This window comes from Tympanuchus pallidicinctus, unplaced genomic scaffold (assembly GCF_026119805.1).
Source record: "Tympanuchus pallidicinctus isolate F22 unplaced genomic scaffold, pur_lepc_1.0 scaffold30, whole genome shotgun sequence".
Lineage (NCBI taxonomy): Eukaryota > Metazoa > Chordata > Aves > Galliformes > Phasianidae > Tympanuchus > Tympanuchus pallidicinctus.
The window spans coordinates 529853-544456 of NW_026294748.1; the positions used below are offsets into that span (position 1 = coordinate 529853).

The following is a 14604-nucleotide window of genomic DNA, read 5'->3' on the forward strand; positions in this document are numbered from 1 at the left end:
CTCCGAAGCTGAAATCTGCAGAGCCCAGGAGGGAGGCACCTCCAAAACAGCCCTAGCTTAGCAACGAGCTCTTTGTGCTGTGTGCGGCTTAACCGCGATAGCTTTTACTCTCTTTGATCTTCGGGGTGGCTTCATTCCCTGGATTTCCCAAGACAACGAACACACACTGCTCCACAAGGCAGCGCTGCGGTCGCAGAACGCGAAATGGCGGCCTGCGACCCCACGCCTCCCTGCGCGTAGCCACGCCCGCTCTTAGCGTAGCCACGCCTCTACTCTCCCTCCGTGTTGTCGTTACGTCAGCAGCGTGGTATCCATGGCAACGCCGCAGACGCTGCGCAACCTGTGGCCCTCCGCCATGGCCGCGCTTGCCGACCCGCAGCAGGAGGAAGAATTCCAGCGCTTCCTCCGCCGCGTGGACGACATCAGTGAGTGCGGCAGAGGGGGGGTGAAACGGCCGGGAGATGGAAGGGGGAATGAATGGAACACTCCTCGTCCACATCTTGCCTGTCGGGTCTCCCCAGGCCGCCTGGTGCAGGGCTTGAGCTCTGCGGACGCCGCTGTCCGGGACGGAGCGATCGCCGAGGCGGACCGGCGGCTCCGGGAGCGGCGGGGCAGCGAGCAGAGCGCGGCCGGGGTGGACAGGACGGTGATCAACACGAGCCATCCCGTACAGGTTTGTGCCCCGCTCCTGTGGCCCTGCCTTCTGCACGTGGTGCTCTTTCAACTCCTGCCAAGCAGAAAATCTCCAACGATGCGTAAGGGGAGCTCAAAGCCCACCCAGTGCCACCCCCAGCCGTGGGCAGGGCTGCCCCCCACCAGCTCAGGCTGCCCAGGGCCCCATCCCACCTGGCCTGGAGTGCCTGCAGGGATGGGGCACCCACAGCTCTCTGGGCAGCAGCGCCAGCGCCTCACCGCCCTGACCAAAGGATTGCTTCCTCACAGCTCACACACATCTCCACTCCTTCACTTTAAAGCCATTCCTCCTTGTCCTGTCACTGTAACGCCATGTAGAAAGTCAATCCCCTGCTGCTTGTAAGCTCCCTTCTGGTGAAGGCGTACTTCACCACCTGTTCCACTGCTGCTATGGATTCTACTGAATTATCCATATGCAAACTTACATGTGCTTTACTTCTCTTTCTTTTTTTTTAGCATTCTGTGAACGCAGAGGCAGTGCACACAGGTAAGGCAGTGCACACAGGTAAAGCGGTGCTCCCTGCAGCCCTCAGCACCCCTTCTGTCTGCAGTAGCAGTGGTGCACTGAGGATTGCTCTTAGCTCACACAAGACCTTGTTCCACTGCCACTAAAGTGGAGGCAGACTCTTTGGACACATCTAGAAATGCATCTGTGGCTCATACCCGTGTGGCTGAGCATGTCCATTGGTATAGCTTGTCACTGCTGCATGTTAAAGGCTGTTCTTCTGGATTCAGAAAGAAAGAAATGCCTGTCTGGAGGTGAGCTGCTTTGTGGAAAGTACAATCCTAAGAGCTTAGATGTGTAATACATTCCCATTCCAGTTTAATTTCCAAAGTGTTTCCTTCAGATTTTCTTACAATGTGGTGGATGCTCCATTCATGGAGACTTTCTAGGCAAAGCTGGATCAGGCAACTGGATCAGGCCCTGGGCAACCTGATGGGGTTGTGCATGTCCCTGGGCATTGCAGGGGAGTTGGACTAGATGGCCTCTAAAGGTCCCTTCCAACTCTAAGGATTCTATGATTCTTTGTAGAGAAATGGCTCAGATGTACCTTGGAAATGACGTTTTTTCTTGTATGCAATTCAATTTTTAATAAAGTAAATTTTTCTTAATTAATTTTTCATAACAAAAATGCCACCAACTCTCCTCCTGCCTCCAAGAGGGCTTTCTGGCTGCTTTGGAGAAGGATGCAAAAGAACGAGCTGAACGAAGGAAGATAAATGAACGCTTAGCAAATGGTAATCAGCAGGGGCTCAAGCAGCTGATGCCTTGGGGAGGTACCCAGCTGGTGTGCTTTGAGATGTGTCACTGCATGGGGACAAAACAAATGCCAAAGTGTTACTTGGAGTGTGTGCGTATTGTTCTGCAGCTCTGAAGGAGAAGGGAAACGATGCCTTCAGGAAAGGGGACTACAGCACAGCTGCCCAGAGGTACACTGATGGCCTGCAGAAGCTGAAGGATGTGCCGGAGCTGTACACCAACAGAGCACAGGTCAGTGCAGGAGCTGCTGGCGTGCTGACCAGAATACAGCTCTCTGTGTTCTGTTAGTGGCACAAGGCCTGAAAAGGATGGTTCTGCTTCCTGTGGGAGTTTCACAAAAGGTGATGGGTGTTGCTTGACTCCGAGGCTTAGAAAAGGGACTTCTTTGGCTGTATTTCAGGCCTACCTGAAGATGCATGAATATGGAAAAGCCATTGGTGACTGTGAGTGGGCGTTAAAGGTACGTTCAGTTCTGTGGTCAGGTCGAGTGTTTGTGTGCAGCTGTCAGTATGGAGATGGCATGCTAATGGCAGTGGGAATATGTTGCAGGGAGATATTTGAAGTTTCTAAACACTTTGTGTGAAATTCTTTTTTTAACAGTGCAATGCAAAATGCATTAAAGCCTATTTTCTAATGGGGAAAGCTCACCTGGCGCTTAAGCACTATGATGAGGTGAGTTGACTAATTCTTGTCTGCTAGACCATGCCTGTGATTTTGATGTGATGTTGTGGGTGAAGGGACTAATCTGTTATCTTTTGCATCAGACAGGCGTGTACATGGAGCTTGAAAGAGATTCTGTCCTCCTGCAAAGACAAATAATTTTAAAATCTAGTCTTCTTTCTACTTCTTGTGTCCTTTCTGATGGTTTGCTCAGGTGTGGCAACTGCACTGGCAGCCTGCAGGCAGAGAGGCAGCGCTGTGCTCAGTGGCCGTGCTTTGTCTGGTGGGGATTTGTCGCCACTTGGCGACAAATGAGCAAAGTGTATTTCTACCTTTTTATCCTGAATTGCTCTGCTGCACAGAGCAATTAAAGCGCATAGCAAAAAGAGGTGATTGTATGTCACCTCTGAAGGAGGAAAGCTCCCTGCATTTCGGGTTAACTGAACTGTTAAGGTGAAAGCTGCTAATGGGAGTGATAGTGTTTCTTTTTCTTTCTGTGATGCTGAATGTCAAACAAAAGATTCAGTTCCACATTCATGTCTGAAGTCCTGATGGGAGCTGAAAACTGTTAAAATAATGGAACATCAAAGCTTTGGTTTGCTTCCTTCTGTAAATATTATTCCTCAGACTTTTACAGTTGTGTAGGCCAGGAACTGACAGCCAGAAGTGTTAGCACCTCCTCATTCCTCTTTGAACATAAGAGCCTGTTTCTTTTCTGAATTAAGTCCAGGCAGTGCTACCAGAAGCTCTTACAACTTGATCCCCAAAAGAAAATTTTATTTAAAGGTAAGGAGTGTCAGTTTTGCTACTCTTGTCTCTTGGTTTCTAATCAGAACGTTCTGTTAACTTACTTTGATTTCTTTTGCTTTCCAAGATTGCATGAATGAGGTTAACTTGGAGGAGAAAAGAATGCAAGAAGAAGACAGAGCGATGAAAGCATTTCAGTCCGGAAAACATGCAGCTCTGTCCATAAAAGATCTGCTGCAGAAACTCAACAGGCCAAACCAGAATATCCTCTACTATACGGGAGGGATCCAAGTTCTGATAGGAGCTGTGAAGGAGTGTGAGTGTTTGATGCAAAGCTTGTTTCCGTGAGGGGTTGTAACCCACCTGGGTGGATGAATACAACAGCAGCAGTTTTTGAAAGACCAAAAGCCTCTGTTGAAAAAAACATATAACAAATGGTGTTTGCTATTTCAACGTTTATGTACAGTGGATGTTTCCTTTTTTTTTTTTTTTTTTTTTTTTTTTAATAACCAATTCTGTAGCTGAGCTGTTGATACTTCCTAAGGACTTAGTCATGTCATAGAACCTTAGAATGGCTCAGGTTGGAGGGCAGCTCAAAGCCCACCCAGTGCCACCCCGGCTGTGGGCAGGGCTGCCCCCCACCAGCTCAGGCTGCCCAGGGCCCCATCCCACCTGGCCTTGAGTGCCTGCAGGGATGGGGCACCCACAGCTCTCTGGGCAGCAGCGCCAGCGCCTCACCGCCCTGACCGAAGGATTGCTTCCTCATGGCTCACCCACATCTGCCCTCTTGTAGCTTAAAACCATTCCTCCTTGTCTTGTCACTATAATTTAAGAGGTCTCAAATTACTTTTGAAAAGTTTGCAGTCCTCTGTTGGAGAATAATGATTTGCAGGACCAGTCTCCTGTTTAAGTCCTCATAAAAACCCTTGAACATGAAGTCAGTCTTTCTCCACTGCACCAGGCATTAATTAGAGTGGTCTTCCACTTCAAAGCTGTTTCTGCTTCAAGTGCTCTTGAAGTTTTTCCCCTTTTCACATTGCAAACCTCCTTTCCCCAAAGCTGTTGATCCGGTGACCTTTTCCTTCAACGCTGTGTTGCAGCAGAGCAGGTGTCTGCCTTCGCCATGGTGCGTCAGCCAGATGGCTCACAGAGCTGACTTGTTTCTCTCTGCCTCTTTCCAGGCACTGAGCAAACTTTATTTAGAACAAACAATGGGTTCAGTATCATCAATGACAACGAGGTCATAAGACGGTAAGAGCTCTCCAGAAGAGAACAGAAGCACGTTACAGCATGAGGAAGTGACAGTGTTGTTTTTGAGAAACTCAATCGCCTCACGAAACGCAGATGAAATGATCACAAGACAATGAAATAACTGGTTGTGATGTCTGAATAGACTGACTTGTATCTGACCCAAACAAGTAGGGCTCTTTTGGATGCAGTGGACTCATGAGTTTCTGCTTCTGTCTCTGATCTCCTATTTCTGCACAGTTCCCCTATCTCTAATGGTGAGAGCAAGGCTGTAAAAGCTTACTGGAAGAGAACAGCTGATATAAAAGCATAGTTGCCTGAAGTATGTCTGGCTGGACATCAATAAATGTCTCACCTCAGCTCTGCAAAAACTCTCCTCAACCTGTAAAATTGTTCAGTCCTGTAACTGAGGGGGGGGATTCCCTCTGGGACCTGTGTTCTCTGCTGCTGTGTGTTCTGGGCAGCCATTAGATGTTTTGGTAACCAAGAAACAAATCCAGTTCAATTGCTTTCTAAACTGTGTCCTGTAAGGGATCTCTTGCCTAGTAGATCATAGACGCAAGCAAGATCCGCAGGGAAGATGTGATCCGAAAATTTTGCACAACTAAGTTTGTTTGGAACAGTGCGACCTGGTTGGAAAAGGGAAGAGCTGTTCTGCGTGCTTCCAGATTCACACCACGCTCTCCCTCCCTGGCTCACCACAGTCAGTGCAGAACTGAACACATTACAGTGCTGCATACTGATTGTGGGTGGTCTGTGTGTGCTCTGGGCGGTTAGATTCAGCAAAACATCAGTCTGGCATTGGAGGAGGTCATCTGGAAGGCACATCTGGTTAAACGCTGTTATTAGAGCTTATGAGCTTAAGTGTTTGTATGGCAGATCCTCATCGCTGTGAGGCTTTCCTGATGTCCCCAGCCAAAGAGCTAACCCTGTTTCATCTGCCCCGCGTTCCTTTTGCAAGCTAATGTTTCTCATTTAGGGGCTTCTGTGCAGAAAGAAAGAGCACTGCTGAAGTGGATCTGTGTGTTTCTCTTCTCTCCCTTTGGCAAGCTGTGTGCGCTGGGAATGGTAAAAATGTGATCAACATTAATCATTGTTCATGTTCTGTTAATATTGCACACACTGGGTCTAAAATTGTTGTTTGGCACAAGCAATCACTTTCCCAGAGCACTTGGGTCTAGACCTTGCTGTCAGCAAAGCTTTATGAGGGTTGGAGCTATTCTGCTGAGCGCTGCTTCAGCACGGGGCTGTTTCCAGTCTGTTTCTGTGCCCATGTTATGTATGCTGAAGGGGCAGAAAGTCAATTCCCTGTGATTATTGCTGGCTCTTAAGATAACATCACGTTTGTTTTGTCTTTTTTAAGCAGTTCTACCTGTAAAAAGCAGGAGTGCTGTTAGAGAAGGGTGAATTCCTTTGGCATCGGCAGTAAGGGGTCGTTGGTTGGGTAGCTCGTGCCTCTGTTTCCCTGAGGTTTGCAGGGAGGTCGGGAGCAGATTGAAGTGGTGAAGTGGTGCAGGCTGCCGTGGGGAAAGGAAGAGTGCTTGTGCCTGCACTTGTGTTCACTTGTGTGTTGCTGGGTCCAGCTGATGCATGAGGAATTGTGTAGTTAGTGAGAGCAGGAGTGATGACGGGGATTGCATCGCCTGTGACGTTGTACTTAGATTCCTCTTTTTGCAGAAGAAAATCAGCGGCTGCTGTTGACTCACCCTGATGTGAATGCACAGCTGTTGGAATTGCTGTGTTCTGGTGTGTTGGAGATCCAAAAGGAGACGCTGGCACTAATTGCTCTCTATTCAGATAATGAGAATGGGAGGAGACTGTTGATCAGGCACCAGGACCTATCCAGGTAACAAATGCAACTATAATTTGGTAGAACTCCCTTTACCCTGGGCTTGCAGAGGTCAAAAGCTCGCTCCACTGGCACCAAGCAGAGCACCTGGTGGGTGACAGGCTTCTGAAAGGGGTGTCATGATGTTGAGACTTAGGCCAAGGTGAGCAGAAGTGGGAGTGAGGTGTAGGGAGACAGCAAACGTTTGCACTGGAGATGTCTGTGAAGCTAAGCAGCTAAGCTAAGGAAGTCCTCCTTTCTGAAGAGGTGTAACTTGGAAGCATAGTTATGCTTTTTAAACCAGTAAGGCTGTGTGCCTAGCACTCCAGTAAGAGCTGCCATTGTTGCCTCTTGGTATAGCTCATGCTTTCAAACAGCTGCTCTCTCCTCATCTGGCAGCTGGCATTTATGATGAGTCGGTGTTGCCAAGGCTCACTAAGTGGAGAAATAAAAAGCCTGTTACCTCGTTGCTCTTGTCCTGCCATTTCCTTCTTAGAATGGTTTGGGTTGGAAGAGGTCTTTAAGGTCATCTAATTCCAACTCCCTGCTATAGGCAGGGACACCTCCCCCTAGACCAGGTTGCTCACAGCCCCATCCAGCCTGCCTTGAACGCTTCCAGCGAGGGACTATTCACAGCCTCACTGGGTGACCTGTTCCAGTGTCTCACCAACATCACAGTAAAGAATTTCTTCCCAATATCTAGTCTAAATCTGCCCTCTTCCAAGTTTCCCCAGTTAACCTGTATTAACCAGAGCAGAAATTTTTAATGTGCTACTTTGCACTAAAAATTTAAACCAGTGGATGAACAGAACAGGTTCTCCACAGATGTGTACTTCACTGTGTTACATACAGTGTTCATCCCAAGACCTGTAAAGCTTCTTGGTTAAAACACCCACTCACGCCCAAAAACTGTTGGGTTTGCTCAGCACGTCCTTCTAAACCACACAGTCATCACCAGTGATCTTCCCTGCAAATGTCTTTAATAATTAGGCCAAAGCTGACATGGAGTTTTTTTCTCTTTTTTTTTTATTTATGACAGATGGCTGCAGATATTGGTGACGTTTGTCAACAGCACTGATGCCAGGGCTGGCAGAGCCATGAGTATTCTGTCGGATTTAAGTCAAGAGGAAAAGTAACTTGCACTTTTTCCTTTTTTTAATAAGTTACAATAGTATATACTAAGTGACCGTCTGATAGAGGCTGCCAGCCTTCTTTACTCATTTTACCTTCTCTATATGTTGCTGTTTTGTTGCTTATAGCTGTTTGTTTGTCTGTTATTCTAAAGCTCTAAGTGTCCAAACATGGCTTTCTTTATCCTCACAGGTTCAAAGCACAGTGTCGCCTCACGTTTTCCACATCTGTTTTACCAGTGTTCATCCAACTGCTGGTATGAAAGGTCTTAATTTCTGTGTTTCCAACATATTCTTCTATAACATGTCTCATGACAACTCCTTCCAGCATCTGAAGGGGCTGTGAGAAGGGAGGGGACGGACTCTGCAGTGGGTCTGTGTGATGGGAGAAGGGGAGATGGCTTCAGACCACAAGAGGGGAGATTGAGGTGGAGCTGAGGAAGCAGGTTTGGCAGTGAGGGCGGTGAGGCGCTGGCACAGGTTGCCCAGAGAGGCGGTGGTGCCCCGTCCCTGCAGACAGCCAAGGTCAGGCTGGACGGGGCTGTGAGCACTGCTGAGCTGTGGGTGTCCCTGTGCGCTGCAGGGAGCGGCACCAGGCGGCCTTCAGCTCCCTTCCACCCAAACCATTCTGTGATTCTATGAAAGATCCTGAAATCTCAGTCAGAGAGATAGGAGCACCCGTATGTTGTAATTTGCTCTTAATGTGTTCTTCTACTCTTCTGTTTTTAGGCCTCAGCCAAGCAGGTGGACCAGGCAGCCCTCTCACGTTGCATTGGCATTATGGGGAACCTGTGTGCAGATGCAGCCATCCGAGTGCAGATGGCAGAGTGCAGTGAGTGCTGGCAAGCCTGCTTACAGCTGGTGGTAAGGAGGGTTGGTGGCTCCCTATAGCAGCATTTTCTGCCCTGCTGCCTCTGAAAATGGCACCTGTGTGATGTGTTTGTGCCTCCCCAGCAGCGCTGAACCTCTGAGTTGATCACACTTTTCTCTCCTTTGTGCACAGGATGGATGTGCTGATGTTGGCACACCCAGATATCGGGAGTGTGTGTTTGCAGTGCTGGGCCTCATGATGAACTTACTGCTTGAATCAAACTCCGTCATCCAGGTAAATGAGACCAGAGATGTTCTTTGGTAGCTTTCTTCCTGTGATCGCTTTCTTGGTGATACAAAATTCTGTGAGCAGTTTGAGCACCTTCCTCCCTTGTAACTGTAAATGGGCCCCATGACCGTTCTGTAGCTAAATGGGAACATTCTGATAGAGTGAGAGAGGGAATGGCCACAGAACAGCACGAGCCTCACAGTCTGTACCAGGAGAGGAGCACAGCTATGCTGTGTGGATGTAGAGCCTTCTTTCACAACAAACGTGCTGAGATGCTCCTAAGGCTCCAATGTCAGATTTTGCTGGTGTTTGGTTAGTTGTTAATTTTTGTTGGTGTTTAAGGTTACCAGTTGGGGTCCTTGGCAGTTCAAGTAAGCTAAAAAGCAGAAGAATGTAAGAAATGTCCATTAACACCACCCTGTGTAAGCATCTAAATGTGCTACTGAGGGACGGGGGTTATGGTGGTAGGTGGATGGTTGGATGAGGTGATCCTGGAGGGCTTTTCCAACCATAACTATTCTATGATTCACCCACAGACATACAGTTTTGACAAAAATGCAGCGTAAGGCATAGATGGCTCCATGCCATCGTGTTGCAAATGGTTTGTTTTGCATCAGTCTCCAATTCTGGAATGTTCTTAGGTGCTGGACACATCCCAAAACTACTTTAAAGTAAAGAAATGTTAAAAAAGAACAACTGCTGAAGAGTTATTAATTGGGGCCATGTGTGCCCCCATCTCCATTTGTAACATAGAGCAATTTGTTACATTCAAGCATTTCTGCTTGAATGCTTTGTGGCAGTCAGCTGTTCCTGAGCTCTTGGCTTTGTTTTGCAGTGCCTTGCTTTGGACATAAGTGGCAGATGCATGTCCCTGCTCAGGGATCAGGATGGAAGAACTGTGACAGTAAGTAGACATGTCTGCAGTAAGAAAAGATCACATTGCTCAGTCAGACCTGAACACTGCAGTGCCAAATCCTGACCTGTGCAAGCTTTGCGGAAGCCTTTCTGTTAGGCTTTGAAGCCGAAAACAAATGTTGAATATTAGTAGTAGCAACAATAAAAAATAACACGGCCCTTGGATTATTTATATTCTGGTTGATGAAAGAGATGTTCAGTGTTTTCTTGAAACCTACAAAGTAGAAGCCTGCATAAATCGTTTCATCCTTTGGATGGTTTTCAGTGCAAAGCATTAAATCAATCTGGAAGCAAAGGAGCAAGAACAGTTTGGGTGTTTAACAGCTGTTCCTTTTTATAGTTCCTGTTGTGAATCATTCCTAGGACATTGTACCCCTACTAATGGTGTGTAACTCCCACATATAGTAATTATTCAAGGCAAATGGGTGGAAGCAGATGTGGTCTCAGCTGGGAGTCTCTTCACCTCTCTGAACTCACATGAGCTGTTCTGATCTGTTTTATGTGCAATTAGAGGCTCAAGTTGTCACTGGTGCTATTTGTTTCAAAAAATAAGTGTGCAGAGTGTCCTTGATCATACTTTGGTATCACCCCCCTGTATTGGAATCTTTAGAAGCTGTGCTGAGCTCACTTTCCAGTAAGCAACAAAAAAAGCTGTGTCCTAAAGATGTTCTTCATTATATTTCTGTAAACTTCTCCTTTTGTCATTTGAATGACTTCGAGTTTGTTCTGCCATCTGCAAAACCAAAATAATTTGAAAACTCTTTAAATAAATTTGTCTGTACAAATAAATGTTGGGCATTTTTTTCTTTTCTCCCACACTTTTCTTACTCAGAGAGCCATTGGAGTGCTGAGTCGCATCCTGGCAGCATCCCCACTGGCAGTAGAAGAAGCAGTGAAAGGAGGAGTGGTGAAGAAAATGATCAAATTCTTGAAGGTAAAGTAATTCCACTGATTTCACTTTGTTTTTCCTTTCAAAGTCCCTAAAGAAAACCTAAATTGCCCCGGCATTCAGCCTCCTTTCCCAAGGAGAAAGACCTGTGCAGTCACTCTGCATGTGTTTGCATCCATTCCATCAGAGTGCTGGGGCTCTCTAGCACAATTTCAACAAGTCTGGAGCATAACTGCTGCCTTGTAGTCTGTATCCCAAATTTCTGAGTTGTTTCTCCGTGTGCCAAATGCCCCTACAGCTCTACTTGTGGAGATCTGCAAATGCAGGAATCCACTACTGCAGGATCCATTGCAGGATTAAAGCTTAAGATGGGGTGATAAAATCTGGACCACTGAAAGGCAATGGAGCCCTTTGCCCTGATGACCAGTGAGTGCTGAATCAGGCCAGGAGGAATATATCCTCTGTCTGTAGGCACTGCTTGGCTGTGTATCTGTGCACTGATGGAGTTTGTATCCACGCAGCCTTGTGCAGATGCCAGACTTGCTGTCCTGCAGATTGAAGCAGCCTAAACAAAAGACTGTAACAGTCTAACTCCTGTAACTAGCAAGCACCAGAGCTGTTGGAAGGAAACTGGGCTCCAGAGATTGAGATAATTCTGTATGTGTGCTGCTGGCAGGGAAGAATGGTTTCTATTCTATTTTTCAATCTCTGTCCATTCTGAGGTCTTTATCTGGGATATGATCTTAGGCATAGTGAACAACTGTATCTGTGGTACCTAAACTGTTTTGTAACCTTAAGTTGGGGCATGGACTGCATGCTTATTAGTTCACACTTTATTCTAATCCAAATCTAGGCTGGAGGACAGACCACATCCAGTTACGCTGTAAGGACTCTTTCCATCTGCACAAGAAGCAGCAGACAAGCCCAGGAAGAGGTGGTGAAGTCAGATAAGAGTAAGTGACAGCTTCACTAATTAGAGAGAGAATGCAAGAATCTCAGCATTGCCCACCTACTTTCCTCCCTTCTAGGACAGAGATTTACACTTGTTTTACTCTTGCAAGACTTCTGTCATGTTTTCTAAGAAATCCTTAATGAGCCTTAGTTTGTGTGGATGCAAACGTGCATCAAATAGAAAACTTGGGTTAGAGAAACTGCCCTTTACATTCATAAAATGGTTTGAAATACTTTTTTGGGAGGGCAGAAATCTCTGAAAATTCTGGAAATGCAACCCAATTTCTGTTACAATTCAGAAGTTGGTGGCCAAAAGATGAAGCTGTGTTTAGACAGCTGACTTCCAGAGGTCGGGGTTGCTTACAGGTTCCTTCAAATTCTGTGTGGACATTTGGTCTTATATTAATATATGAGGTCTCATATTAATAAAACAAATAATAATAATAACTAATATTTGGTCTCCTATTAATATACTAATAGGAAATGGGTGAGGAGGTGGATTGCCAGTATCAGACAGATGGGTGTCTCGGGGTATTTTTGAGTTATTAATGTTTGCTCTGGTTGTGTGGTATAACACTACTTAGATTGCTTTAAAATCCAGATTCAATTAGTGCTTATGTAATTACCACAGAGAATACTTAAGTGTGATCTAAATAGTTGAACCTGTCAAGAAATTGTCAGCTCATGTAGCTCTGCTTGAACCCAAAGGATTTTCACTCATTAAAAGCCGCTCAGAGCATCATCTTTCTTTTGTACACCCAAATTAGTTTCACTGTCATCTGCAGATGAAGCTTCCGTTTCCTCAGATAGCAAGAGCAATTCTCATTGTTTTCACCAAAATTCTGGATATTCACCTTGTGAAAAGTCACTATTTCTGTCATCATTTTGCTAACACAGATCTAGCTCTGCTGCTAGGAGATTCATTCCTGTTGGAACTGAGCTGTAAAACCCATCACAGTGCGAGATCTCTTAGTCAGCAAGCAGCAACGGCAGCACGTTCAGATTCAGGGGAATGTGTAACAAATGGAGAAACACAAAGTCTGTACTGAAGAACCTCTTGGTGTGCAGATGCGTTTTGCTGGGACAGATGTGTTCACAGGTGAAGAGGAGAAAGCACATGGCACCCTGAGCCTGGAGAAGCAATGCTTTTCTCTTCCAGGTTTTCTAGGAAAATATTTCCCCATGGAACAGTGCTGGGGATTCTGCTCTATTGCTTAGATAAAAGCAGCAGAAGATATTGTTCATTGCAGGGCAGTTGGACTAGATGACTTCTAAGGGTCCCTTCCATGCCAAAGGATTCTATGATATCAGTGCTATTTGAACAAGTCTGGGCTCACTGTATACGTGAAATCTTTCTTGTTCACAGAGTTCAGCGTACTGCTGAAGCTCCTGGACTCAGAAAATGAAATGATTGTGGGAAATGCTGCTTTCTGCCTTGGTCAGTGCCTCGTTGTTCCTGGAGCAGCAACATCCTTACTGAATTCCAACGTTGTGATGGCTCTGTTGAAACACGCTGGTGGTGATGCTGCAAGAACTTCAGTGCAGGAGAATGCAGCAATTGCTCTGGGGAAGCTGTGTGTTGCAGAACCAAGGTATTGCAAAAAAAAACCCACAAAACCACACCAAAACCAGTGGAAACAAAACACTGCTGTTCTCCTGCACCATCCAGATTTTACTTGTTGGTAATTGTTGGAAAACTGACATGTGAACCTATATGGGAACTGGGACATGGTAGGGGGAGGAAAATGAGGAATCCAGTAACGCCAAACCAGTGTGGGTCAATTCCACGCAGAGAGGCAGCAGTACGGGGCAGATGAGCAGCTTGTTTAAGTGTTCTGTGACATGCCACTCTTCCTCTAGTTGGAGTTCCCATTTGCTGTACTGTCTGCCCCATCCTGCTTTAGGATTTTTTGTTTCTCATTCCGATTGCTTGCAGGAGCTCATTTTGCATTGTTTCATGTTACTTGTGCTGGAAGAATGGACAGAGGAAGAGTGATCAGTTAAGCTTGTAGAGGTCAGAAATGAAAGCACAACAAAAGTATAAATGTCAGCACAGAATGTCTGTGCTGCTGCCTGCCAAGAGCGGGCTGAGCCCCAGCTGGCTGCACGCTGCCAGGTGGACACAGAGCTGTGTTCTTATTAGGAGAACTGAGTTCCAGTACCAATGTTTCTGTACCTCCTGAGCCACTGCAGAAAACAACGGGTAATGCAAAGGGTAATGGTGAAGTTCCAGAAGTGCTTTGTGTTCCTTGGAGCTCCCAAATGAGCAAGAAAGGATCTGCTCTGAGTTCTGCAAAACACTGCAGAGATGTGAGAACCTTATTAGGAGTGTCGCCTATATGAACAGTTGTCAAGTATCATTTGGAACTCTGGCTTTCCTTTTCATGGGGAATAGCCATTTAGAAACCTTCTGTGGTGTTACTTTGGAGTTAAGGTGTTCAGTGACCTTGATGGTTTCGTTGGGGGCGTAGCAGAGCAGTGGGAGCTTAAGAATCCTGTAGTCAGTCACTGCCCATCCTCTCAGCAACCTCTCCCTTTGTCTTTTCAGGCATATTTGTCAACTGCGGGAGCTCAATGGCATGGCCATCCTCAACTCCTCTATGAAATATGTGCACAGCTCCTGACGTCCCCCAGAGGGCTTTGATAAATGCTGTTCATATCCCTTACTGTTCCATGTTTTCTTCTTTTCTTAATAAAGCTCATTCAAAGCAGATAACCTTTTCAATCGCTTTCAAGTGTTTGCTCATACATTGAAGCCAGAGAAATGATATCAACATAAAGATCAGGAGAAAGAAGGTAATTTATTATCTAGGCTAACAACTGAAAATAGAAACTTCTGCTCTGCTCATATTCACTTCAGTAAATGATGCTGCCCTTTCCTGGGGCCAAGTCTCTTGTTGCTTCATCATCAACCAAAGGGTCACCTGCCTTGTGGTGTGAGTCAGTGCCCAGAGCTTAGAAGAAAACAGAAACAATCCTTCATCTCCTGGGGGCTACTTTATGCTTTGATATTGCATGTGTGATCTCACCTGCTTAAATACATTGATTTTAGCATACTAATTTACTGAGCCGTGGGTCTTAGTGATAACTTATGGTAATGAGGTTAACGAATGAATTGGGGTCTCATTTAGCAGCATTACTTTTGTAAATTTGGTCGAATCCCTTTGGCCTTTATATTTGAGT

General features: G+C 46.1%; 1 protein-coding gene across 2 annotated transcripts; it reads left to right on the forward strand.

Annotated features, from left to right (window-relative positions):
• The first annotated feature begins 307 nt into the window (after window positions 1–307).
• TTC12 (tetratricopeptide repeat domain 12) lies at window positions 308–14137 on the forward strand. Of its 2 annotated transcripts, XM_052697363.1 has the most exons (21): window positions 308–425; window positions 522–673; window positions 1150–1180; window positions 1855–1932; window positions 2064–2185; window positions 2355–2414; window positions 2555–2626; window positions 3340–3400; window positions 3489–3677; window positions 4543–4612; window positions 5589–5677; window positions 6287–6455; window positions 7477–7569; window positions 7761–7824; window positions 8297–8431; window positions 8571–8672; window positions 9502–9570; window positions 10414–10515; window positions 11324–11423; window positions 12788–13013; window positions 13970–14137. In XM_052697363.1, exons 1-21 carry the CDS (start codon window positions 314–316, stop codon window positions 14043–14045), a joined length of 2172 nt encoding a protein of 723 aa, XP_052553323.1. In that variant the 5' UTR covers window positions 308–313; the 3' UTR covers window positions 14046–14137. The 2 variants fall into 2 exon arrangements, with proteins under 2 accessions (XP_052553323.1, XP_052553324.1); XM_052697364.1 differs by lacking the exons at window positions 308–425; window positions 522–673; window positions 1150–1180 and adding an exon at window positions 1187–1452.
• Window positions 14138–14604: the final 467 nt, after the last annotated feature.